Consider the following 26,042-nt stretch of genomic DNA (forward strand, 5'->3'; position numbering starts at 1 on the left):
TTGACTTAAGTATATTGTTCAAGACTTATCAGCTTGGGCTCATTGGTAGAATCATGAGGTGCTGAAACTCGGGTTCATTATATGCGGATGGTGTGAATGCAGATTTTATTTAAAAATACAAACTCAAAATTATCTTCCATTTGAAATGCGGTTCAGTGTAAGGGTCAATTATTCACTTTTTTCAGGATCAAATGTATCATCCAGCTGGGTTTCTGCCACAGGTACCTTACTGTGTCACGGCAAGGGAGAGGCGAAAGGCCTTAGGCCTCGATTATTCCAAAATTAATCACCATTATATCCCCATCCTTGCACTGACGTTGACACAGACTAAGTACATGGAATATAAACCTAATAAGGATGAAGCTGGATGTCGTTATCTTCAACGCACTATCAGATTTCACTACCTGGTATTAAGATTAAGGAAGCTCAGCTAAAGTTTTTTTAAAGCTTCAGTACAAAATGCTGCCCTATATGGGGAGGAGCTCTGGGGGGTTGCAAGAACTTTTACGCTGTCCATCTGTGAAAAAAGTGTAAAAACTGCTTTCTAACAACCAGTTAAGACTGCCCATGAGTGCCTCAAACATCCCTCTACATCTGATAGAGACATCTAGCCGCAGATTTACCTTTGAACTTCCAGGCGTCAGGCTGGATTCAGAAGATTTTTCTCAGCAGTACCCCTGCGTGCTGGTGTGTGGTGTCGGTTGACTCGCGTGATGTCGTCAGGCGTCGTGTTTGTTGTCTCTGTGAAGTCCGCGTAGTCAATATAACCACCACTCTGGCGCGCTGTCAGTTCTTTTCTTTCCGCACAATCAGCGCCGATCTATTGAAGAAAGCTACCCCCTGTCATTTTTTGACAGACTATTTTCAACTTTTTGTCAATTTAGTTGGTGTGTAGGTGTATCATGTTGAGTAAGAAGACTTCAGGGTTCAAGCCGTACGGCGCCTGTCACCACGCCATATCGGTCACGGACCCCCATTTGGTCTGTCGTTGGTGCCTGGAGCACGATTGTGACTTTAAATCGTGCTCCGACTGCCAGGCCATGGCGCCGAAGGCTTTAAGGGAGCAGTCCTTAAAGCTTCTCGCGTCCTGCACTGCAGCGGTTGCCTCGTTGGTCTCGGTCGAGAGGAAGGTCCGAGCACCGTTCTGGCGAATCGAAATCCTCTTTCTTGAAGTCAGGTAAACGGCACTACAAGAAGCACAAGAAGTCGAGGGGTGCTTCGATTTCGCACCGCCCGTCTCTCGACGCGGCGGAGGAACCTCAGCATTCAAGGCCCCGCTCCGCGGAGCAGGTGCCTGGGTCAGCTCCGTATTTCCCTCCCTTTCCGGAGCCGGGAGCGACCCCCGCCCAACTGAAAGAATTTTATGACACCATGTGTGCCATTTTTGGGCGGCCTGATACTGCCGGTGCGCCCTCAGGCCCCGCAGGCTCAGGAGATGGAGGGGACCCGTGGTTCCCATGCCGGCGACTCTGGGTTCCGGTGCCACGGTCTCCGAGTGGACCCATTCCCGTGACCAGACCGACGCGGGTCGCACCTTACAGCGACCTTACTTGGCAGTGCCTCCCCTATCCGCATTCCCGACAACACAAAGCCAGTCGGGAGTCCTCCAACGCCAAGACCGGCGCTGACGAAGCCGTATGGCTCCATGCTGTTTTTTCTGCCCTATTCTAAAGGGTTAGGAATGGAGGAAGAGGATTGGGAGGGGATTTGAAATTCTGCAACAGCAAGACATGGACTGGTATAAGGAACTGGCTGAGGCCAGTGGTCTGGACACCTCCCCAGACTCTGGCATGCCTTCCCTTCCTACCCTGGTTAAGTGGAAGAGGTGTGGCACAACGGCCAGGGCAGCTGACTCCGGAGCATGGGGCTCACTGTTCGATCCCCGGCGCCAGCGGCAGGTTAGCCCAGCACCATGTGACTCTGGGCAATAGCTCACTTAATCTTCCCGACGGCCCCCAGCGCCTTGACACCCTTAGGGGTAATTGTTCGCGCTTTACAAATCCCGGTATTTCATTTCATTTAAGGAGGAGGGGGCATCTTTTGCCAAGGTGGTGAGGAGGGCTGCGGAGGTCCTCGACCTGCAGCTTCCTGCAGTGGCAGTCAAGACGAATGTCTTGACAGAGGTCCTGCAGCCTGGGGTCTCAAGTTTAGAACCCCTAATACCTCGCACCTGGCGACCCACTTTTTATCACCACCCACCCCACCCCCCTAAGCATGGTGGTCCAAGTTTTCACTTCTCCAGGCACATTCCCTTCTGCATCCCAAAGGCTGGAAAACTTCGGGAAGAAAATATTTTCTTCTGCCAGCCTAGCATTGTGTTTAGGCTGTTACTCCCATTCCATATGTGATACGGAAGCGCAGGTGCTGCCCGGTGTTTCCGAGGAGGACCGGGCTCTACTTTCCCAAGCTATATCAGGCGGGAAGGACGCAGCTAAGTTCGGCATCAGATGTGGCTTGGACACAACGGACCGGATAGGCAGAGCAATTTCCACAATGGTGACAGTTCGCACCATGCCTGGCTGAGGACATCCGGTTTTTCTGGGGATGCCCAGGCTAACCTCATGGACATGCCCTTTGATGGCTCCTGTCTCTTCAGAGACAATGTGGATGCTGCCCTTGAGCGCTTTAGGGACTTGTGGACCACGGCCAAGTCCTTGGGCCTCACTACCACCCCCAGGGCTTCATCCAGCTTTCACTCCTTTCTTTGCAACGGGAGGGGCTACCAGCCGTGCCAACCCTTCTCCGGCCAGAGGGCCCGCAAGTTCAGCAACCTTCGGGGGGCTGTGGACTCGGTTCACCCAGCCTCGTGGGTGGGGGAATCATAAGTCGATCCAAGCCACCATCTCCTCCTCCAGCGCAAAACCTTCCTAGTCCGATCCCCCAGGATCACTTTCAGCGAGAAGGTGGCAGAATACGCCATCATCTTCACCACTGGCAAAACATTACATCGGACAGGTGGGTGCTGCAAATTGTACAAAGGGGCTACTCCCTCCCCTTTGAGACTACCCCTCCATCTATGCCTCCAGCGTACGATCATCTGATGGAGGATCACCTTGCTTTGCTCTGCAAGGAAGTCACAACTCTCTTGGCCAAGGGAGCTATAGAGAGGGTTCCCGGGCCCAAAGTGGGCAGTGGTTGCTATTGCTGCTACTTCCTTGCCCCAAAGAAGGACAGAGGCCTTCATCCTATCCTAGACCTCAGAGCCCTCAATTACTTCCTCAAAAAGGAGAAATTCAAGATGCTCACTCTTGCTCAGGTCCGGACTGCCTTGGACCCAGGAGACTGGAAGGTAGTGCTGGACTTGCAAGACGCCTATTTCTATATTCCCATCCTGCCTGCCCATTGGCGCTACCTGTGGTTCACTGTGGGTCACAAGCATTTTCAGTTTCCGGTGCTCCCCTTTGGCTTCACCAGCGCCCCTTGGATGTTCACAAAGGTGATGGCGGAGGTTGCAGCGCATGTGCGGAGATCAGGGGTTCCAGTATTCCTCTATCTTGACGATTGGTTGTTGAAGGCGGACAGCCCCAGGCAGTTGTCTCCCAACTCCAGGCGACGGTAAACCTCCTGCATTTGCTGGGGTCCACTATCAACATGCCGAAGTCACAACTGACTCCCTCTCAGACGCTCCTTTCCATTGGGGCGGTTCTGGACACGGTGCAGTTTCGGGCCTATCCTCCTGAACGGCGAGTCCAAGATATTCAGGCTATGATACCGATGTTACAGCCTCTCTCTTGGATTTCGGTGAGAACGACTCTGAGGCTGTTGGGCCTCATGGCCTCCTGCATCCTGCTAGTGACCCATGCAAGGTGGCACATTTGCGCTCTGCAGTGGTACCTGAAGTTCCAATGGGCACCCCATCAAGGGAATCTCACCGACCTGGTTCAGATCTCAGAGGGCACTGTGAACGACCTGCATTGGTGGCTAACGAACCGCGACTGGTTCAAGGGCAGATCCCTCTCTCTTCCCCACCCAGATCTAACAGTAGGTACGGATGCGTCCCTTCTGGGATGGTGTGACCATCTGGGGGAGGTGGAGATCAGAGGACTCTGGTCTCCGGTGGAAGCTAAGCTCCATATGAATCTGTTGGAGCTTCGGGCGATCCAGCTGGCACTAAAAGTCTTCTTCCCATTAATAAAGGGCTCATACAGGTGTTCACAGACAACACTACCGCCATGTGGTACTACAACCAACAGGGCGGAGTGGAGTCGTAGACTCTTTGTCAAGAGGTCCTGCGTCTCTGGACTTGGCTGGGACATCAGGGCATTTCCTTGGTGGTTTAATACCTGGCCGGTTTTCTGAACACCAGGGCGACAAGCTCAAATGAAGGTGCCTTGCGGATCATGATTGGCTTCTCCGTCCGGAGGTGGCACAAGCTCTCTTTCAGCGGTAGGGAGAGCCTTGGTTAGATCTGTTTGCCTCCGAAGAGAATGCGCAATGTCAGCTGTTTTGTGCGTTGGGAGTTTCCAAAGCGGCACTCGCTCAGCTACGCTTTTCGTATGGAATGGAGCTCAGGCCTCCTATACTCCTTTCCGACCATACCACTCCTGCCCAGAGTGCTCAAGAATATCAGGAAAGACCTGGCCCAAGTTATTCTGGTGTCTTCGGACTGGGCACAGAGAGTTTGGTATCCAGAACTCCTAGACATGAGCATCAATCCTCCGGTCAGGCTGCCTCTTCGGGAGGATCTTCTGTCGTAGCAGCAGGGGAGGGTTCTCTACCTGAACCTGTCCACTCTCCGCCTCCTTGCGTGGAGATTGAGCGGCGACAGTTGACAGCTTTTGACCTCCCTCCAGAAGTCTGTGAGGTTATTCTGGCAGCTAGGTGTCCCTCCACAAAATCGGAATATTCCTGCCAATGGAACAAGTTTTGTAAATATTGTACAGACTGGTCTATCGACCCCCTTATCTGCTCCCTTATCTCAAGTACTTCTACTTTCCTTGGCCCAGCAGGGCTCTGCCCTGGGCACCTTGGAGGGCAACCTTTGGGGCCTTTTTTCATTTCTTCAGCTGCCAGATCAGCCCTCTCTATTCAAATCGCCTCTAGTGCATAGGCTTTTGAAGGGGTTAACCACATGGTTCCGAAACTGTGTGCCGTGGCTCCCTGGGGAGCCATTAAACCTAGCCAGGGGGACGGCGCACCAAGCACTTTAATGCATTCAATGTTGAAGGGTCTGTTGGCTTCAGTTAAACTAATTCGACTTATACGCATGATGTCGATGATTTGTAAGTGACATGCCAAAAACTGTAAACGTAGTGCTTAATTGATGGCATGTCGAGGGAAATGACCTCCATAGTTCACTTGATCCTCCACATTCCAACACTCCCAAAGTAAGCGGAAGATGCCCGATTCATTTTGATAGACTCGTTAATAGTTTTGTTTTTTTCCAAATGCATTTTATACGAATGCAAGTTATCAGGAAAGTACAGTTGTCCTGGCTATTAAACACACTAAGTATTATTAAGTATTGGCATTTGTACTCGAATCATAGGTACTTCCAGTACACATTTCTTTCAGTACATAGGCATTTCCAGACAGGCCTGCTCTCTCCTTGAGCATAGGGAAGTAAAACACCATATACAGCATAATGCCAACATTCGGAAGTAAGAAAGGGGGACGTTTAAAAAAAAAAAAAAAAAAAAAAAAAAAAAAATCGGAGAAATTTATTTTACTTGCATTGATTTTGAGGCAATTGTTAGGGAGCAGAAAGCAAAAATAAAGCTGTTGTGGTTTAAAAAATGGTGAGTCACCCTGCTGAGACAGGTGTGTTGACACATATGACATGGGTAAAAATGGAAGTGCATGCAAATATTCTTCACGCGCACGAACACTGGGCCTACCGGGGTTACATTCATTACAACGCATACATTAGGTCGCATGTGTTTACGTCGCAAGCGTTACAACGCAAGCGAAGTTAGGACGCAGGCCATTACGCCGCGCACCATTACATCGCATGTGCATTTACCACGCATACGCTTTTAGATCGTATGTGGTGTAATGGACACGAGGCGGGCGGCACGGACAAGCACCAGGGAAGAGGCGGAGAAGCACCGGGACGACGCGAGGAGAAAGAGGTAAGGGGGCTTAAAGTTTAGTGTTTAGGGCAGTGTGTGGAGATTAGGGTTTAGGGCAGTGTCTGAAGATTAGGGTTTAGGGCAGTGTCTGGACATTAGGGTTTAGGGCAGTGTCTGGACATTAGGGTTTAGGGCAGTGTCTGGACATTAGGGTTTAGGGCAGTGTCTGGAGATTGTGCGGACAGTGTAGTGTTTAGGGTTTAGGGCAGTGGCTGGGGATTGTGATGACAGTGTAGTGTTTAGGGTTTAGGGCAGTGTCTGGAGATTAGTGTTTAGGGTTTAGGGCAGTGGCTGGGGATTGTGCTGACAATGTAGTGTTTAGGGTTTAGGGCAGTGTGTTTAGCGTAGTGTATTAGGGGTTAGGGCTTAGGGTTTAGGGAAGTGTAGGTTACTTTTTTAGGCTTGAGGCGAGTGTGTGAAATGTAGGGGGGTATTTGGGAAACAAATTGCGATGTTAAACCATGCGGGAAGTTTGTGTGCATTGTAAATGTGTTTTGCATGTGTTTGAATGCGTAAGCTAAGTAATGGTTTGCGTGGTGAAAGACTGCGTTGTACATGTGCATGCGATGTGAAGACGCCGATGTAAAGGGATGCGATGTAAATGTTTGCGATGTCGCATCATACATCCGGCCTACGTGCTTAGGGGTGTTATCTAGTAAGTGGTATAAAAAGTTTGAGAGGGTACTCTAAAAAAAAAAAAAAGCATGGTCAAAGAAGTGTAACTAGGAATATTTGATTAGAAGCATCGCCTTAGTAATACGTAACAACCTGCGTATATGATTATAATACCTTTATCAACTTCCTCCAAATTATTTTCAGGGAGAAAAATGTGAGCACTCCTGAGGCCGGGCTTACATCCACCCCACTGTCCGAAAAGGGTAACAGTGGGGAGCCATGGGCAATGGCCAATGGGTCAAGGGAGCCACGGGTCAAAAAAGTTTGGGAACCACTGGGTTAACCCATTTATACCCCCGTTCACAGTTCATCATGCCACAGTGGGATCTTAATTTGATGCTCACTTTCCTGATGTGTGTGCCATTTGAGCTGCTGCCTAACTACCCTCTGCAGTTGCTCACCATCAAGACAGATTTTTGGGTGGCAATAACATCTGCCAGGTGAGTGAGTGGACTGCAGGTACTGTCCTCACAGCCTTCTTACCTAACAATCTCTCCGGACAAGGTAGTACTCCAGACTAGGGCATCCTTTCTGCCTAAGGTGGTAATACCCTTCCATCTGGGACAGTCAGTTACCCTTCACACCTTCAATGCACCCCACATCCTTCCAAGGAAGAGGAATGTCTCCATCTTCTGGCCCCAAAAAGTGTGTTATGGTTCTACCTTGATTGAACCAAAGAGTTCCAGGTGGACGACCAACTCTTTATTGGATACGTGGGTGCAAAGAAAGGCCGTGCTGTCTAGAAGAGAACTATATCCCTATGAGTCATCCTCTGTATTAAAAATTGTTACGCCTTGGCAAAGAAGAATCTCCCTGAAGGGCTTATGGGACATTCAACCAGGGTAAAGACGGCCACCACGGCTCTCCAGTGTGGTGTTTCCGTCTGACATATTTCAAGCTGCCACGTGGGCATCTCTGCACACGTTCGCCATACATTACTGCCTGGATTCCCAGGTCCGCAGAGAAGGCCTGTGGGTCACTCTTTTTTACAGGATTTTCTAGTCTACGCCATTCTACAGTCCCCTCACCGGGGATGGTATTGCTTGGGTATCTGTTCAAAGTTAAGGAGAGTACTGCCGTCAGCCCGCCGGAGAGGCGATAATATTGACGACGAGGAAGTCACCACCATGACAAACACGACGCCATCACGCGGAGTATACCAACGCCATCTACTGGCACGCAGAAAAACCTTCCAGATCTATTCTGGAAGTTCAAACGTAAGAAATCTAGGTCTGTGACTGGGGGTGAGTGTCTGAAAAGTTTCAGCGCGCCGTCCATCATCTCCTTGTGTTTGCTTTAATCGCCCTAAGTTGGCAAGGTATGCCCTTGAAGTGGGTCCCTTTCTCACTTTGCCACTGGATTCAAGGTAGCCTGGCTGATAAAGGGTGTTACCCCGAAACCGGTACCAGGATGCTTCTTTCCGGTTCAGGGAAGACCTGGCTTGGCAGTTCGGGTTGGACAGTTCCCATGAGGCACAGGGTCAAGACTGATTGGCATATAGCTGGGTCTGAACTGAGGTGGCAAAGTGAGCTAAAGAACGAGGATGGATTCAACCCAGATCTGTGACTGGGGGTGAATGTCTGAAAAGTTTTAGCGCTCCGTCCAACATCTCCTTGTGTTTGTAGGAATCTAGGACTAGATTATGTCTCTACGAGAAAAGGCGTTACCGAAGGTAAGTAACTTGTCCATCTGGACCTTGGGCTAGAGGACACTGGTGCCCTGTCAAGGTGTAACTCGTTTTTGTATTGGGTCGAATCTGGAGTTCTCCTCAATTAAAGTTTTACAGTGGAGCTGTGAGAAGTTGGCCTGGTATATGATGTTCACTAGTTAAAGTGACCACCTTGTACCATGCCAAGCAACCCTTATGGTGTGGTTGTAAGTCAACCTTTTCGGACTAGCTGCCCTAGTGGTAGCGTAGGCTAAGCAGTCTTTGAGGCTAAACTCGTGAAGCGTGTTAAGCCAGCTGTTTTACCAAATGTAACCCCCTTTTATACCAATGAAAGGACACCACACAGATATATATTCAAAATATATATGTATTTATTTCTCAAAGTAACCCCTAGTCTCTTTATGAGCACAGGAGCACAAATCGTCAAACAAGATTACAGTAGAATACACAGAAGTTGCACTTTATATGGATAGGCCCTGGTGGCCGCTCAAACCATATACTAAAATAGTGGTATAAGTACCACGAACAGAAAAGGGAAAAGGCCTAGGACCTCTAGAATCGCTGGGCCTACAAGGAGCTAACTTCAGTTAGTGACCAGGAGGTCCACGGGTGGCGTGTGCAGAGCAAATAGTCACACGCGTGCTCCCATAGGTTTCAATGGGTGCGTAAAAAGTACAAAGTTACTGCAAAAAGGATCTGTCGGATGGACTATGACCTTAAGATTGGAAACACAGACACTAGAGATGTTACTCTACACTTGGGCACCGGAGTGCCAGCTTTACCTCACCCACAGGAAGCGGGTGCATAGGTGTCGAAGTGCGTCGGGTTTCTTCTATCGGGTCAATGGAGCCTGTGGACAAAGATGCTGCAGGCGGTCGGTCCGGGAGAGATGCGGTGGATCCAAGAGTGGATCGGAGTTGTAGAAGACCTGTAAGCAGAGGGGACAGTGTTCACAGCCACTAGCCAGTGACCAGCGTGGCACCAGGTGGGTACCAGGCGATGTCGGGTGCAAACAGGAAGAAAGGTGTAGCTTGTCTCTGCAGCCACGTGGTCCCTGGAGGTCGACGACGTCCAGGAGTCGGTTCACGAGCTGTCCCACGCAGGCTCTCGCTGTCGGCGGTGTCGGCGACTTGATCGAAGCAAACAAGCCTTGGCAAAAGCAATTGTTGTGGAGAACAAGATAAGCTGATGGTTCTGACCAGCAAGGTCAGAGGGACTGCTCCTTTGGAGGGGAGCAAGGGCCAGCCTGGAGCAACCAGACCAGCGGTGTATTTCTGGAAGTTCGTCGCCAAGATGGCCACTAGCCAGCGGGCCAGCAACCGGTTAGGCGCGTCGAGTGGCAAAATGCAGAAGGGCCCCACGCAGATCGTGGAGATGCTGGAGGGCTCACCTTTGGTGCAGATGCTGCTCGAGGGTTGGGCTTCTCAGATCCCAAAGCACAACTTGGAGGGAGCCTCGGTTGTTGCGCTTGCAGCTTGTCGTGGTCGTTTCAAGATGGCTGGCTCCACGTGTCTCGGTGCCTCCACGGGTCTCCTCTTTTCAGGGACTGTGGATCGGGCGGTGAGAGGTCTGGAGGTCCAGGTCTTGTCAGTCTCTGGGCTCGGGCTCCGGCGGGAGGCGGCGGCAAAGCAGACGTTGATTCGCTGGATGGTGCTTGCGTTAGCAAGGTGGTCACTCCCTGACCACAGGGGAGATTTCCTTCAGTCTTCTGTGCAGCAGAATGTCGAAGTTCCCGTCTTCTTCTTAGTTTCAAGTTGATTCCAGGATGTCTGAAGTCTTAGGACACAGCTCCTACCTTTAAGCGGATTCTAGGGGCCGGACTACCTGCTAGGTCCCTCCCTAAGGGTGGGACCAGGACGGGGGGTGGTTACACCCCCAATCCTTTGTCCAGCTCGCCCCAGGCCCGGGACTGGTGTGCCCCAGGACCGGTTTGAACTGGCATATGCACCGAGGCTCCTTGTGAGCCTCAGGCATGTCTGGTTTCTTTCAAGCCCTACCTGAGCAATACACAACATCCTGTCTGGGGGGGTGCATGCACCTCCCCTGGCAGGAAACCCTTTGTCCACACCTCCCAAGCTGGAAGGACTCCCAGCAGCAGGAGGGCAGACTTGTGTCTGTGGTGGCAGCATCCATTTTGTGGAGCTGAGGCTATGTCTGATTTTACCCGGGTTTCAGGTACTGTACATGTCGTGTCCCTCTAGAAGGGTGGAATGCTAACCCCGTCGCCAGAATTGGCGAGGGGTTAGTATTCCAATTCGTATGACACCTTACTCGACATGTTTTGATAAAGCCAAACCAAAGATAGCATTTAACCGCGAGGTTCATAATGCACTTAAGAGTATATGGTATGACGATATCTGGAAACAGTAAAAGGAAGTTGTTCCGACCACTGCAGACAGGCTCAGCTCATGCCAGAGCACCATCTCACATGGAACCAAGCACTCTGCCTTCAGGATTGTTAAGGCCTGCCATAGGAGTGACTTATAGGTTAACATGTGTCCCATTTAAGGTTAGGTATAGGTATACTACACCTAAGTAAGAGGTGGTTACACCAACTTACCCCAGCTGAGTGATCAGCCAGTTGTGTCAAATTTGTTAGGCCAAGCCTGGGGTGGCATAATACATGCTTCAGCCCCTGGTAGGCCTTAGATACACCAATGCCCTGGGTACCTAGTGTACACTGGTACAGGGGCTCACAGGGTGATCCACTTCCAATTGGTTATGCACCTAGGGTGCATAGTGTAAATTTAGTAGAGAGAACAGCAGGCTGGGGGTCTGATTGGCAGGCCCACAGCCTCAATATGTCAAAAACCAGTGAAGCAAAAAGCAAAAATTTGGGGTGACCATAGGATAGCAGACCCTACTCTCCTACAGAAGCCCTGTATTAAAATCTGCACAATCAAAGTAGAAAAAACCTAGGTGGGTGAAAAATACATACGCAATGTCTTAGGGGCGTTGGGTCTCGCAAAACAGTGGTTGGCACCAGAAATTATTAAGCCATGGTTCTTACACATTATAAAACCTACATATTGGAATTAGATTCCTATGCCAGCATGAGCCACATTTGGATATTCTTCTCTTAGCCTTATTCAGTCAGTCTTGAGGGCAGCGCCTTCACCAGATTTGTAATTGATTTCATTATCTTGATTGTGTTGAGGCAGAAACTAATTTTCTCTTTTCTTGCCATATACATGATATGCTCAAGGAAAAAAAGTTGTCGCAACATCTACTGAATTATGGTGAGGGTAAACATGGGAACATAATCAGAAGGTGTAAATTCGATACTTCAATCCTGATAACTTTCACGATCTCACATTTCTTTACTTGCCACCTGGAGGAACTGCTGCCATTTAGCATCAGACTGGATCCGAAATTTTTTAGCAGCAGCACCTCTGCACGCCGGGAAGACGGCACCACATGACCCCGCACAGACGCCGTCGACGGCGCCACGCGACCCCGCCCTGACGCCGTCCACGTACGTGACGTCAGGGAGGTCATATAAGTCCCTCCCGGCGCGCTGACATCAGTTTTCTTCAGAGAAACCTTTCCGCGACACAATGCGGAGCCATCAACAAAAAACTATGAAAGTATGGGAATAGTGTGTGAGGGATGAAGGTCCATGAATAAAGAAGGAGGATGGTGGAAGACACCATCGTAAAAGGCAGAATTAGACACTGCCTACATAAAGAGCTTCCCAAGCTAAGCGAAGACCCCTCCCCGAGTGCAACCAGGGAAGAACATCTCAACAGACGTAACTAGACTGATAGCGCCATGTAGAACTGTGCCGTCTAGTAATAACAGAACAACAGTCTACTGTAGGAAGGTAGGAAAAGGCTGGCCTTTACCCCATAAGAACGGAGGTTGGAAACAGAGCACCACCGACCCTCAAAGAGGATGACCATGAGGGGACCAGGACCCCGAGTTAGTAGAGAAGACGGAAGGAAGGGAAGGTAACCGGCGAGGAAAACGAATCTCCTCACAAATCAAAAGGCACCATATCATAGGAAAGAAGCCCCTCAGCAGAGGTTAACTGTATATGAAAAACACTCAGGGGAGAGCAACAATCCGAACCCCCTTCAGAGACAACCCAATGGCAACTGAAGAGGCCAGTGGAGAACACCACTCGGCAAAGTCCTCGCAGAACGGGGAGGCTGGGTGGGCGTTAAGGAATCTGCGGCTAGACAACGTCTTTACCAGATACATCGTTACCAAAGGTAAGTAACTCATACATCTGATAGAGACATCTAGCCACAGATTCCTTAACTTAGAATAGATACCACAGCCATACCCCAAAAGGGGGGGTGGGTCTGCGAGAGAACAACAGAAAACATCCAATCCGGCAAAAGAGTGACGGATAAGGGGGGGGAAGAGCTGTGGCGGAATAGCCAGACAGCAACCCAGCAGTTCGAAAGAGCAGAAATAACAGGATAGAAGATATCCCAAAAATGCCAGAATGGTGCCACACCATACCCGTATAAAAATGACAGGTAGAACGGCAGGAGCCCTATACCAGAGCAAAGAAAAAGAAAAAGAAAAAGAAAAAGGAGAGAGAGAGAGAGAGAGAGAGAGAGAGAGAGAGAGAGAGAGAGAGAGAGAGAGAGAGAGAGAGAGAGAGAGAGAGAGAGAGAGAGAGAGAGAGAGAGAGAGAGAGAGAGAGAGAGAGAGAGAGAGAGAGAGAGAGAGAGAGAGAGAGAGAGAGAAAAAAGAAGGACCACTCTCCGCTTAATGGCACCCGATGAGTACACCAACCCAAGCTCGAAATGAACTTGAAGAGATGCAACCAGCCTAACAGACTAACCTATAGAAGGAAGTCGAAGGAGCCGGTGTCACGAGCCCAAAGGCAAGACCCAGAACCTGAGCCATGCGTTGTAAATAGCCAGCGGGACAGGAAACCTACCTAGTGCACACACAATCCCCAAAAAGGGTAAGTAGAGGCAATTAGCATCAATTCTAAACCCGCTGAAGCAGGAAGAAATATGCAGTAAGCAAACAGCCAGAGAGACCCTAAAGTGGCTTACACAAGAAGCATAAGAGTGCCCGACCGGGCAATATGAAGCCAAAGTGAGCAACAACCCACAATAGAGCTGTCCCGGGGGCGAAGCTGTAACAATAGTATGTGAAAACATGGAAAAAGCGAATATCCGAAGGAAGTGGCCAGAAAAGACACGTACAGCGTTGAACACCAAAAAAAGGAGCATATGTCAATTGGGAAATTACCCCAGTAAGCAGAAGCAAGGAGGAACCTATGGGCAACTCGCAACAACATAGAAAAGCTCCCCCACACATGGAGATATTGGTCCGGACCGTGCAGCTTCGAAAGAGGTGACGACGTAGGAAGAGGAATACCAAGGCAACCGGCATGTATAAACATATAATCAGAGCTAGCCAGGAGCAAGAACATGTCCATACCGGATCATACCTAGCACAGTAAGGGCAGGCAGGAGCCGTTGTAGAAGAGGAGACCATGAAGCCTCCCAAAGAGGTGGATGACCATGGCGTAAGCAGATGGCCCCAGGAGAAAACATATAACACCAGACAACAGACCACCAGATGACGCATGGAGACACAGGCTCTCCAGGTCCAGGCGAGATAAGCAGGGCTATATAATAGCACACAAGTACCCCGCATGGAGTATGCATACCCCAAACAACGGGGAACACCTCTTAGGGCAATAAGCCAAGCTAAAAGAGCGCAGTAACAAACTGAACCCGTGATTCTGAGTTCCGAGCCGTATGACATTACCGAGCTGAGCCGCCGGCTCAATACCACAGTCAGAGGACCAGACACAGCAACCCGTGGAACACAGGCATAGCAGGCCAACAGGCACCTCAAAGCAAAACGCATCCAAGGGATGCCAATAAAAGGGTAATCACCCTTGACCACAGAAAAAGAAGACGTAAGGCCCACCGCCCATGCTAAACACAGAGCGCATCTAAAGGATGCGAAATGAAAAAAGTACCACTACGGAAGATAAGCCTAAGAAGACCTAAATGAAAGGACGAAAGCCCGCAAGGAGCCGGTGAACCAGAAGCGGCTTCACATTCCTGGACCCCCGGTGAAGGACCTCAAGCAAGGGGTCAACAGACAAAGGGGCAGAAGGGGTTTACATGTTTAAAAAATGTGGGTGGCCAATGAGACTACTCTCAAAAAAGTTGCACCAGCCTCGGTAGCCCTCCACGGAGGGGACAACAACTCATCAGTAGGGGAGGTTTGTAAGCTGACCCTCCCAAGACACTGAGGGTGTGACCAATGCCCCACGGAAGGGAGCCACATTGAAGAATGAGGATCCTGATGGGGTTCCTGGGGAGGCGAAGAGCCTGCCGGATCTGGGAGCTCCTGAGGAGGCTCCACAAATTCCAAGGGGGGCACTGGCAACAATACCTCCGGTGACGCCGGGCGAGAGGGCGGCGCTGAAATCTCTCCAGAGGCCTCTGGAGAAGAGTCCATAACTCAGCGGCAACACAGCGGCAAAACAACGCGCGTCGGCGCCGACCATGCCTCGTCAGTCGCCGACTCGGCTGCATCCGGCGCCGAAACTATGACGAGCTCCCCTTCCGTAGAAGGAGAAGGCGCCGGAGCCGGCAAGGCACGCTTTCGGCGCCGCCCCGGCGCCGACTCCACTTCATTCATGACAGTCTCCGACTCCGGAGAAAGAAGCGGAGGCGGAGCCGAGGAGGCGCTGCCCCCGGCTCTGGACAGGTGACCGCCTGCCTGGAAACCCGGGGTGTGCTCAAGACGGGGCTATGAGCACCGGCAACCACCTGCAGCGCCACAGGAAGTCCAGCATGGCTATGCGGCGCAGCAGAGGTGCCGTGGGTCGTAGAGGGGGACCCAGGTGCGCCGCACCCTAACAACTCCACGTGGACTGTAGAGAGGGACCCATCTGGGCCGCGCCCTAACGGCACCACATCTCCAACGTTCCTGGGGGGCAAAGGCTCAAATGGCACCGGGGTCGAACCCGCCGGCGAGTCTGTCGGAGATCCCACAAGAAGCGGAGGCCCCGAGAACGGGAGAGGACGCAAGGAAGGCCTGCAGAGCCGCGGTATGCCTCCATTTGGACCAGAGTCGCCCCCACACCCGGAAAGGGCGGATAGAGGGGGACCGACTGTCAGGAGCGCATGTCCGGAATGTTCCAGGAACCAGTGCCCCTAACAACAGAAGAAGGGGAGGTCGAAGACCCTTGTGACAAGCGCCTCAACTTACCAAGTGGCAAACGACGGTCCCGGACGGCGAACGACAGCGGAACCGGACAGTAGAGGGACCTGTCGTTGATGAAGAGGCCGGGGGACGAGACGACTCCGACCTGGACAGCCGTGCCGAGAGAAGCTTCATACGGCGCTCCCGCCGAGACTTCGGCTTCAGGTGTTGGCAGGCTTCGAAGTCCGTGGAGTCATGGTGCTTGCCCAGACACCACATACAAATAAGATGCAAGTTTTAAAGCCCGAAGGCATCGCACACTGTTCCTGAAGCGAAGCGTCGACGAGGCCTGAAAACAGGCCAAAGGAACCGCTCACTCCGGATCCGCGTTGCAGGCGGAAAAGAAGGAAAATGACGTCAGCGCGCCGGGAGGGACTTATATTACCTCGCTGACGTCACGTACGTGGACGACGTCAGGGCGGGGCCGTGTGGCGCCATCCCCCAGGCGTGCAGAGGTGCTGCTGCAAAAATATTCCGCATCCAGTCTGATGCCTGGGGATATTCCAAGTTAAGGAATCTGCGGCTAGATGTCTCTATCAGAATATGCTTTTTAAAAAGAATTAATGTGTGGATAACCCTCTATAATGGAATTTTAGATGTTTATATTTTTAAACAGTTATAATGTTATTTATTATGTTTGTGTCCAATACGGCTATATTATCGGAATAAATATGTTTGACCGACTAACTGAAAGAGCAACTGTTGACTTTTGGCCACCACATTGCGTGATACACTAAGCAACTTTTACTAACCGCAGGGCTTCAGAATATAAGATATGTATTTGCTGAGAGGAAATGTAATCTTGACTAATGCTACAGTGGACTGAAAGATGAAAGGATTAGCTATGAAGTTTTAAACAGCTGCAGCCTCGTACGAGCCACCCTTTGTATCCTACTTTCAGACAAATCGCCTGCGGAATAAGATGGAAAAAACAATGAGTGAAGATGACTGACTGCTAGGGCTTGGGATAGCCATTTCGGCATAAATTCCAGCAAAGCCCCTCCATCTGGCCACTACATATCTGTAATCAAGCTAAATGTTCCCTAGGTCTCCCATAGCAGACAATGGAGACCAGGGTCGTGGATCAGGGCGACACGGCGAGGACCGCACAGCAACAACAAGAAAGGGAAATGCGGGGGACCGCCATCTTAGCGGTGATGCCCACTCCAGCAGAAGGGTGGTGTGCTTTATGGCCCGGCCCAGGTGTGCCCGACGTGTTGTACCGGGTCCGCTGATGTGCTCTGCCATAAACAGTGGCCAGTGGTCAGGAGACTGCTGTGGGCTGTCCAGGTGGATGGCCGAGGTGCCGGGGGTTGCTGGCGAGCAACATTTTGGCGACGGGGCATGCTCTGGGGTGAGGGCGATGTGCGACCGTGGCACAACCACATCTAGTCTGGCGTGTTGGTCCTGGGACTGTGGCAGATGCTGCTCAGCTGTTCACAGCTGTCTGGTGTTTGAGAGACTACTGCTGATCTTCAGCCATGTGGCCCCGGGTCCAATGCCGGTGTCCCGATGTACCCAGATGACTGGTAGCAGGGAGAATACCGCAGTCGACATGGAGGCACAAACTCTGCGCCAAAGGTGAGTGTGCGGCTCCCTCTGACTTGGACATCCCTGCCATCCTGCGCCTGTTTCGGAGTCCTGGTGCAATACGCTTGCTAAGTTCTTTTTGGAAAAAATGTGCATTATACAAGCTTCATTCTCCGCTTGCACTATGGCGTCCACAGCCCCCCCCACTGGCCAGTCTGTAGCTGGTCCTGTCAATACGGTCAGCCTTTGAGCCAATAGATTGGGCCGGTACTCTCAAAATTATTAAAGCCTTGAAGTCGGGATCTCCTACGGATCCCGGTGCTGCCAGACTGCTGGCCGCTGCGGCAGATACCATCAACTCAGAAGTCAACCAAATTGTTAACATGTCATTGCAGGAAGCCTTCGTCCCGGCTTCCTGGAAGCTGGCACAAATTCTCCCCCTCCTCAATAATCCGTCCCTTGACCCGCTGATTCCAGGAAACTATTGTCCTATCTCACTTTTGCCAAGTCTGGCTAAGGTCTGCGAGAATGTCGTCACTAATCAACTGACCAATTTCGTCGGGGCCTCAGATCTGCTCCATCCGGCTCAATCTGGATTCCGGGCCTCGTTTAGTACGGAATCAGCTCTGCTGGAGGTGTCAGAGGCTCTTCACGAGTGTTTGGATGCCGGTGGGAGGGCTGCTTTGGTTATGATAGATCTCTCGGCGGCATTCGACACTGTGCCCCATTCTTTGCTCCTGGATCGCCTCTCGGAGATTGGCTTATCCGGGTCTGCATGGGGCTGGATCAGGTCCTTCCTGGAAGGCCGCTCACAGCAGATTTGGCTGCCTCCATGTGCCTCTGTGCTCCAGCAGGTGGACACTGGGGTCCCGCAGGGGTCATCCCTTAGTCCCCTTCTCTTTAACATCTATGTTACTCCGCTGATTTATTTAGCGGAGTCGTTAGGGGCTAAGGTGATGGCCTACGCTGATGACACCCAGCTTCTGTTCTCCTGGGGAAGGGATGATGACTCAGTTCTCTTGGCTCAACATTGCTTGTCCTCTGTCTTTCGCTGGCTCGCCCAGGCGCAGCTAAAGTGTAATGAAGAGAAATCTGAGGTCCTCTTGTACGGCGTTTTTCCTGCCAACTTCAGAGAGACGTTATGGCCCCCCGCTTCCCCTTGCCTAGTGCACTGGGTAATTCTGCAAAAAATCTGGGGGCTTGGTTCAATGAGAACCTGTCCTTTTCAACCCAGGTCAAGAAGTTGGTTGGGACTTGTTTTGGCACTCTGAAGGCTCTGAGGAAGTTTCTTCCTCTCCTTCCAAAACCTGCTAAAGAAACGGTTGTTCACGCCCTGATCTTGTCCTGCCTGGATTATGCCAACGCTCTTTATGCAGGCCTGACCGGCTACCTCTTGAATAAATTACAGGTTGTCCAAAATCCGGCTGCTAGACTGCCTCTGGGGTTGTCTAGCAGGTGTAGTGGGTGAGCTCATTTACGCTCCTTACATTTGCTCCCGGTCGAGTCACGAATTAAATTTAAGACTTTGGCTATTGCCCATAGGGCTCTTCATGGTTCGGGTCCTATCTATTTACAGAAGAGGTTTGATTTTTACAATCCAGCAAGACAGCTGCGGTCTTCTTCCCAACTTCTGATGCAGACCTCCAGGTTCAAACACCAAAGGCTCGGTGGGAGTTCCTTTGTGCGGAAAGCTGCTCTGGCTTGGAATGCTTTACCTTTGGCGCTGCGCTGCATTCAAGATCCTGCCATTTTTTTAAAAAAGTTAAAAACCCTTCTCTTTTAGCAGCCCCCTGGTTTCTGTCTCCTTTTCCCAAGTACGCGCCGGGACACTCTGTTGAGTATCTGTGCGCAAAATAAATTCATGTAACATAATATAACAGATCAACCTGCTCAGCCGGTCCCCACCCTCATCTCGACCCCCGGTCCGTGTGCTGTGTTGAGCAACACAAAGGCGAACTTCTGGACCCCCAACAACACCCTACAGGCCCCAGGGATCTCTGCTGCAGCTTTTGATATGTTGAGGCAACCGGGACAAAAAGCGTGGAGGACATCTGGCCATCATCAGCTCGGGCATCCATCCCTGCCCAAGATCATCGCCCGTGAGTGCAACAACACCCCAAAGGCCTGGCTGAACGTGCACCGCAAGAACCCTAGTAATGGCGAAAAGATCTTGCTCTGTAAATATGTGTTATATATTTGTCCAACCATAATCGATTCAACTTTTCTTAAAATGTAATCTAGAATGAATATGCAACTTATATATATGTAACTCTACCACTAGTAGCTGTAGTAGACATAACTATTGACTACCATTCTTTGTGAGTTTAGAGTTTATCTTTCCTATCTTTTATGTAATTCATGTACTTTGAAGTCCTTATGGAATGTAACTGGTTCTATTGTAAAGCGCTTTGACACCTTCGGGTAAAGATTGCGCTATATAAAAACGCATAAATAAATAAAGACCCTGATTTTGCAGTCAGAGTTTGTATAGTTGATGGGTACTCCGTTGCAAACCTGAGTTTTGCAAATGTTTGACAATTTTGACTTTACCATTGTTTGTACACAGTGAATGACAGACACCAGCCAGGAAAATCTAAAATGCTTCTGTTAAGTAGTGTGCCCCAAGGAAATGGAAGTTCCTTTATCTCTGACCTTCCCTGTTGCCCCTTGAGAATGGAAGTATAGTAAATTGTGAGGAATTGAGATCAGATCAGAGTTGTGGATGGAAAAATTGGATTTCTGCCTTGAGATTGCATCACCCATGTACAAAGCGTTACCTGATGTTCTCAAGGGGCTGGCCCATACTGGGGTGTGGGGAGTTGGGGCTGTTATCAGCTAAGTGGATGTTGAACGCACATTCCCCACACCTTGGAAAATTCTTGAAGGAAGCTGCATTAAACACACAGAAGATATATTTAAGTATATAAACAGACTTTTCTCAGTCTATTTCTGTTTTCTCTTGGTAGTGGCCATCTTGGTTTGGGAAGCGTTCAATGCTTTTCATTGCCTCTTATGTCAGTTTGTTGTTAAGTACTTCCTATTACTCTCTTTCACTTCTAAGCAGTATGTGTGTTTAAGAGCAGCATTATCAGTAAACCTTTGCCTGGCAAAATTTCAAGTTGGTAGGTTCTTTTGCTTTCACTCAGTTTGTAACAGGCTTTCCAAGTTGAGTAAATTTGCTGTTTTGTTGTTATTCCCTTGGTTCCCCTTTTTCCCCTGTGATCAGTTGTTGCTTCTCCTCCTCCTTCACGTTTCCTCTACAATTTCCTGAAGGGTGTTCCTGTGGACCTTCAGAAGCTCATTACAGTCATGGTTTGTATTTAGACTAAAGTAGGATGAGTTACTCATTTACTTGTCTTTTAAACACTTACTTCAGACTTATCCTAATACTCTCCTAAAATAACTTTTTGGTCTCATTTTTCACTACACAGTAGGCTACTGGTATCTACACTATGTCTAAGGAGGGCTCATAGTTTCACTCCTGCTTTGCTTGTTTTGCTTTCCTGTAGCCCCTTTGTTATGCTTTGTTGGATAAGTTAGTCTCAGCTAATCGCTAAGATGACTGGAGAGGTAATGGGTCTCACAGTGGTTCAAGTTTGTATAGCAATTACCTTGGATTACATTGCCTAATATACATTTATATGCCCTCCTTGACACTCACTTTCTTCATCTTTCTCGACCATTCCAAAGTCATGGATCCAGGCAACCGATTCCCCTTTTCTTCTTTGGCAATGCCCTTTTTTCTCCTTGTATGGATATTCTTCTTCACTAGATAATCCACCTGTATGACGAGAACAAGATAGGTAAATTCAAGAATTAAAAGCTTTATAAGGTAACCTCTTCATAAACGTAACATAACATGCGTATTTGTAAGGAGCACGTTCACCCGTATGCATCTTGGCGCTGAATTACAGATGTTTTATTTCATGGAGTCCTATTTAGTGTCCAATGCCACAAAGCGTGTTTGCAGTAGACTTCACTGTTATAAGACCATCCCCCCTGATAGCCAATCATTAAGGCCCTACCATGTTCCTCCCTGTGGACATAATTTAATACATACATTTCTTAAGCCTTAAAAAAGGATGCAGTTTTAAATTTACTTTTAAAGAGATAAACTACAAAAGGAACATTCTTGCCCATGACCGAAATGAGGAAAAACTCCTTAATGATCAAGTCAAGTTTTATATACAATGAATTCAAGAAAGAGTACAGGTGAGTAGGTGGGCTGAGTACTGAGGTTTCCAACCTTCGAAGTGCGCAAACAAAGCAGTAAAATTCACTTTCATGGGGGTAGTGAGGAGAAAGATAATATGGGGAACCGAGGTTGGTTAAAAGAGAATTAGATACTGTCATTGTTTAATTATGCACGAAGATGCAGAGGCTGAGAAGATAATGGTTGTAGGTGGATGGATGGTGTAGAGTTGGGTTACAGCAGGGTAAGATCTCCTGTCATCAATAGATCTCCAAGATGCATACTTTCATGTTCCTATCCTGGAGGGTCATCAATGCTTGCTGAAATTCCAAACACCAAAAGGACATTTCTAAATTCAGATCCTTCATTTGACTTGATGTCAGCTCCTCATGTATTTACAAAGATGCTTGCCCTACTGATTGCAATACTACAGAAGGCATACAAATCCACCCATACCCGGAAGACTGTTTTTTTCATTCCTCATCTCACCAACAGATAAACAAGACACTTTACATGTTTGTGTGCTCCTGCAAGGCCACATCTGGACATTAACAAAGAAAAATCATGTCTACAGCCATATCGTCATCTCAAGTTTATTAGAACACTGTTCAGCTCATCCACTGGAAAGGTTTTCCTACCTACTAATTTGATCCTAAAGATGCAGAATTGTCTTCCCTCCCTTCAAGGGATAACAACAGCTCCAGTGTATCTTTGTCTTTAATTTCAATGAGAGATGGCTGCATTGGTGTTTGTGGCCCCTGGGCAAGGTTACATATCAGATCTCTCATTCGCCTGTTCGGTTATTGGAATCCTGAATCACCGGCAATCGCTAAACTTCAATTTCACCTGCCTTTTTTCCCATCGCTGTAAAACAAACCATTTCATACAGACAATCTAGTATGCGAACAGACATGTAGGTCCCCCGGAAAGGTAGAAGAACTTATTGTAAAACGCCTTCTGCCCCATGGTTTTCACAAGACCTTAGGGAACAAATGCAGGCACCAAGAACAGATATGGAGAATGCAGTATAAGCAAGAGGTTAGAAAAAATATAAAAATCTTATATACAAATATAAAAAGCTGATTAAAGTATCTAAAATACATTTCTTCCCAGATAATATAAAAGCAGCTAGCAACTACACTAGGGAACAATTTAGAACAGTGAGAGTCCTCTCAACCTTTGAAGACAGAAACAAGGTCACACCTAGTCAAGAATTTTGTGGCCATGTAGCCAGCTTCTTCTTTAGTAAAGTCAACACCGTTTTTTCAAGACTTCCAATGTCAACCCACCAGTCAAGGTCATATTCCAGTTACTATCCTGGATAATTAAATTTTAGACAAAAATGGCTCTTTTTCTTCCCCCGTTTTTATCCTCATTTTCTCATCTTAAAGTAGAACAAACTGCTTCCTTTTTAAAAACAGTTAAGTCGGGATCTCCGACTGATCCCTGTCCTATGGAGGTACTCTATCCTGTCTCAAATACAATTGCTGTCCACCTTACCAGCATCATTAATAACATACTGGATTAGGGTTATTTCCCAACAACATGTAAAAAAGCATCCATTCTACCGTTGATTAAAAAATCATCTCTTGATTTCTTCGATGTAAAATACTAAAGTTCCATCTCTCGCCTACTATTGCTGACCAAAATATTGGAGAAAGCAAATGTATAAAGAGGTTATTTAGTTTCTGGACTCTAATAACCTTTTTTGATTTCACACAACATGGTTTTAGTCCAAGACATAATACAGAGTCGGCTCTTTTGGCAGCTACAGAAAAGATCAGATCTATTGTTGATAAAGAAGAAAGCGCAGCCTTAGTCTTATTAGACCTATTGGCCGCATTCAACACCGTGGACCACCTTGCATTAATTAATCACCTTGAGAAAATTGGCAGAAAAGGAGTGGCTCTTAAACTGATCTCATACTTTCTTACCAATAGATCACCCCACTTATTCAGTTGATCAGAGCATATGGTTTTTCAGTCAGTTCATATGCAGCTGATGCCCAGTAAGTGGTGGCAGTCTCATCTAATCCAGAAAGAGTAGCTTTGCAGTTCTGTACATGCATGAGCAGAATTGCGCAGTGGATCAATCAATCAATCAAAGCATTTATATAGCGCACTACTCACCCGAGGGGTCTCAAGGCGCTAGGGGAGGGGGGGTCCGCTACTGCTCGAACAGCCAGGTCTTGAGCTGCTTCCTGAAGGCAAGGTGGTCCTGGGTCAGGCGGAGGTAGGTCGGGAGGGAGTTCCAGGTCTTGGCGGCCAGGTAGGAGAAGGACCTTCCTCCTGTTGTGGCTCTTCGGATGCGGGGGACGGCGGCGAGGGCGTGGCTGGTCGATCGAAGCTGGCGTGTGGGAGCGTAGAAGTTGAGGCGGCTGTTGAGGTATCCTGGGCCTTGGTTGTGTAGGGCTTTGTGTGCGTGGGTGAGGAGGCGGAAGGTGATTCTCTTGATGACCGGGAGCCAGTGCAGATCTCTCAGGTGTCCGGAGATGTGGCTGCGACGGGGGATGTCCAGGATGAGTCGTGCTGAGGCGTTCTGAATCCGCTGGAGTCTCTTCTGGAGTTTGGCGGTGGTTCCGGCGTAGAGGGAGTTGCCGTAGTCCAGACGGCTGGTGACGAGGGCCTGGGTGACCGTCTTCCTGGTTTCGGTGGGGATCCACCGGAAGATCTTACGTAGCATGCGCAGGATGTTGAAGCACGACGAGGAGACGGCGTTGACTTGTCTGGTCATGGAGAGGGAGGAGTCCAGGATGAAGCCCAGGTTGCGTGCGTGGTCTGTTGGTTTGGGTGTGCTGCCCAGGGCGGGGGGCCACCAGGAGTCGTCCCAGGCGGAGGGTGAAGATCCCAGGATGAGGACTTCCGTCTTGTCCGAGTTCAGTTTCAGGCGGCTGTTCATCATCCAATTGGCTACGTCTGTCATCCCTTCGTGTAGGTTGGCTCTGGTGGTGGCGGGGTCGTTGGTGAGGGAGAGGATCAGCTGGGTGTCGTCGGCGTAGGAGATGATGTTGAGGTTGTGTTGGCGTGCGATGGCTGCGAGGGGGCTCATGTAGACGTTGAAGAGGGTTGGGCTGAGCGAGGAGCCTTGAGGAACGCCGCAGATGACTTCGGTGGCTTCTGATCTGAACGGGGGGAGGCGGACTCTCTGTGTCCTTCCGGCGAGGAACGAGGTGATCCATTCCAGTGCCTTCTCCTGGAGTCCGATGCTGCTGAGGCGCCGCACTAGGGTACGGTGGCAAACAGTGTCGAATGCCGCGGAGAGGTCTAGGAGGATGAGGGCCGCTGTTTCTCCGTTGTCGAGCAGGGCTCGGATGTCATCGGTGGCTGCGATCAGGGCGGTCTCGGTGCTGTGGTTGGCCCGGAAGCCGGACTGCGAGAGGTCGAGGGATCCGTTCGTCTCGAGGAAGGCGGCCAGCTGCTTGTTGACGGTCTTCTCGATGACTTTTGCAGGAAACGGGAGCAGCGAGATGGGGCGGTAGTTCTTGAGGTCGGTGGGGTCGGCTGATGGCTTCTTTAGTAGAGCGCTGAGTTCGGCGTGCTTCCAGCTCTCCGGGAAGGTAGCGGTGTCGAAGGAGGTGTTGATGATGTCCCGCAGGTGGGGTGCGATGACAGCGTCGGCCTTGTTGAAGATGTGGTGAGGGCAGGGGTCGGTCGGAGATCCGGAGTGGATGGAGTTCATCGTGCGGATGGTGTCTTCGGTGCTGATCGGGGTCCAGGTGTGGAGGGTGGTGGTGGGGGGCGGTGGTTCAGTCGTGGTGTGCGTCGGTTGAGTGCTGAAGCTGTTGTGTATGTCCGCGATCTTGTTGTGGAAGTAGGAGGCGAGGGAGTTGCAGAGGTCTTGCGAAGGGGTGATGTCGTTGTTTCCGGCGTTGGGGTTGGAGAGCTCTTTAACGATGTTGAAGAGTTCCTTGCTGTTGTGAGCGTTGCTGTCCAGTCGTTCCTTGAATGCAGTTTTCTTGGTGGTGTGGATCAGTTGGTGGTGTTTTCGGGTGGCGAGCTTGAGGGCAGTCATGTTGTTCGGTGTTGGGTCTCTGCGCCAGGTTCTCTCTCGGGCTCGGCAGTTCTTCTTGGAGCTCTTGAGTTCGTCGGTGAACCAGGGGCTTTCTTGCTGCCGGGTCTGCTAGGCTGGGTCTTCAGAGGGGCGAGGTCGTCTGCGCAGTTGCTGATCCACTTCGCGAGGTTCGTGGCGGCCTGGCTTGGGTTCGTTGCGCTGGTGGGAGGGTTCATGCTCAGGGAAGTCGCGAGCTGGTCGGCTGAGATCTTGTTCCAGCTTCTGCGTGCAACCTGTTGCTGGTGGTGGTGGATCGTGGTCCTTCTGAAGCTGAAGTGGACGCAGCTGTGGTCCGTCCAGTGGAGTCCGGTGGCGTGGCTGAAGGCGATGTCCTTGCTGGATGAGAAGACGGGGTCGAGTGTGTGTCCGGCGTAGTGGGTGGGGGTGGTCACCAGCTGCTTGAGACCAAGGTTGGCGAGGTTGTCCAGCAGGGTGGAGGTGTTGCGGTTGTTGTTGTTCTCCAGGTGGAAGTTGAGGTCCCCGAGGAGGATGTAGTCAGCAGAGGGGAGGGCGTGCGGGCTGATGAAGTCGGCGATGTCTTCGCTGAATTGTGTGCGAGGTCCCGGGGGTCTGTAAATGAGGGTGCCTCTGAGGGTGGTCTTGGGGTTGATGTGGATCTGGAAGTGCAGGTGTTCGGCGGGTGCGAGGGTGTCGTCGG

At 50.1% G+C, this 26,042-nt stretch overlaps 1 protein-coding gene across 8 annotated transcripts in view; it reads right to left on the minus strand.

The window, feature by feature from the left end:
- Positions 1 to 26,042, minus strand: part of CTSW (cathepsin W) — a 1,394,816-nt gene that overhangs the window by 574,481 nt on the left and 794,293 nt on the right. For all 8 annotated transcript variants that reach the window (XM_085625446.1, XM_085625448.1, XM_085625452.1 and 5 more), the window contains one exon: positions 20,804 to 20,923. In XM_085625446.1, coding sequence (XP_085481572.1) covers positions 20,804 to 20,923 — 120 coding nt within the window. The remainder of the gene's footprint in view (positions 1 to 20,803; positions 20,924 to 26,042) is intronic.

The sequence above is a fragment of the Triturus cristatus genome, chromosome 9 (assembly GCF_964204655.1).
Source record: "Triturus cristatus chromosome 9, aTriCri1.1, whole genome shotgun sequence".
NCBI classification, from domain to species: Eukaryota; Metazoa; Chordata; class Amphibia; order Caudata; family Salamandridae; genus Triturus; species Triturus cristatus.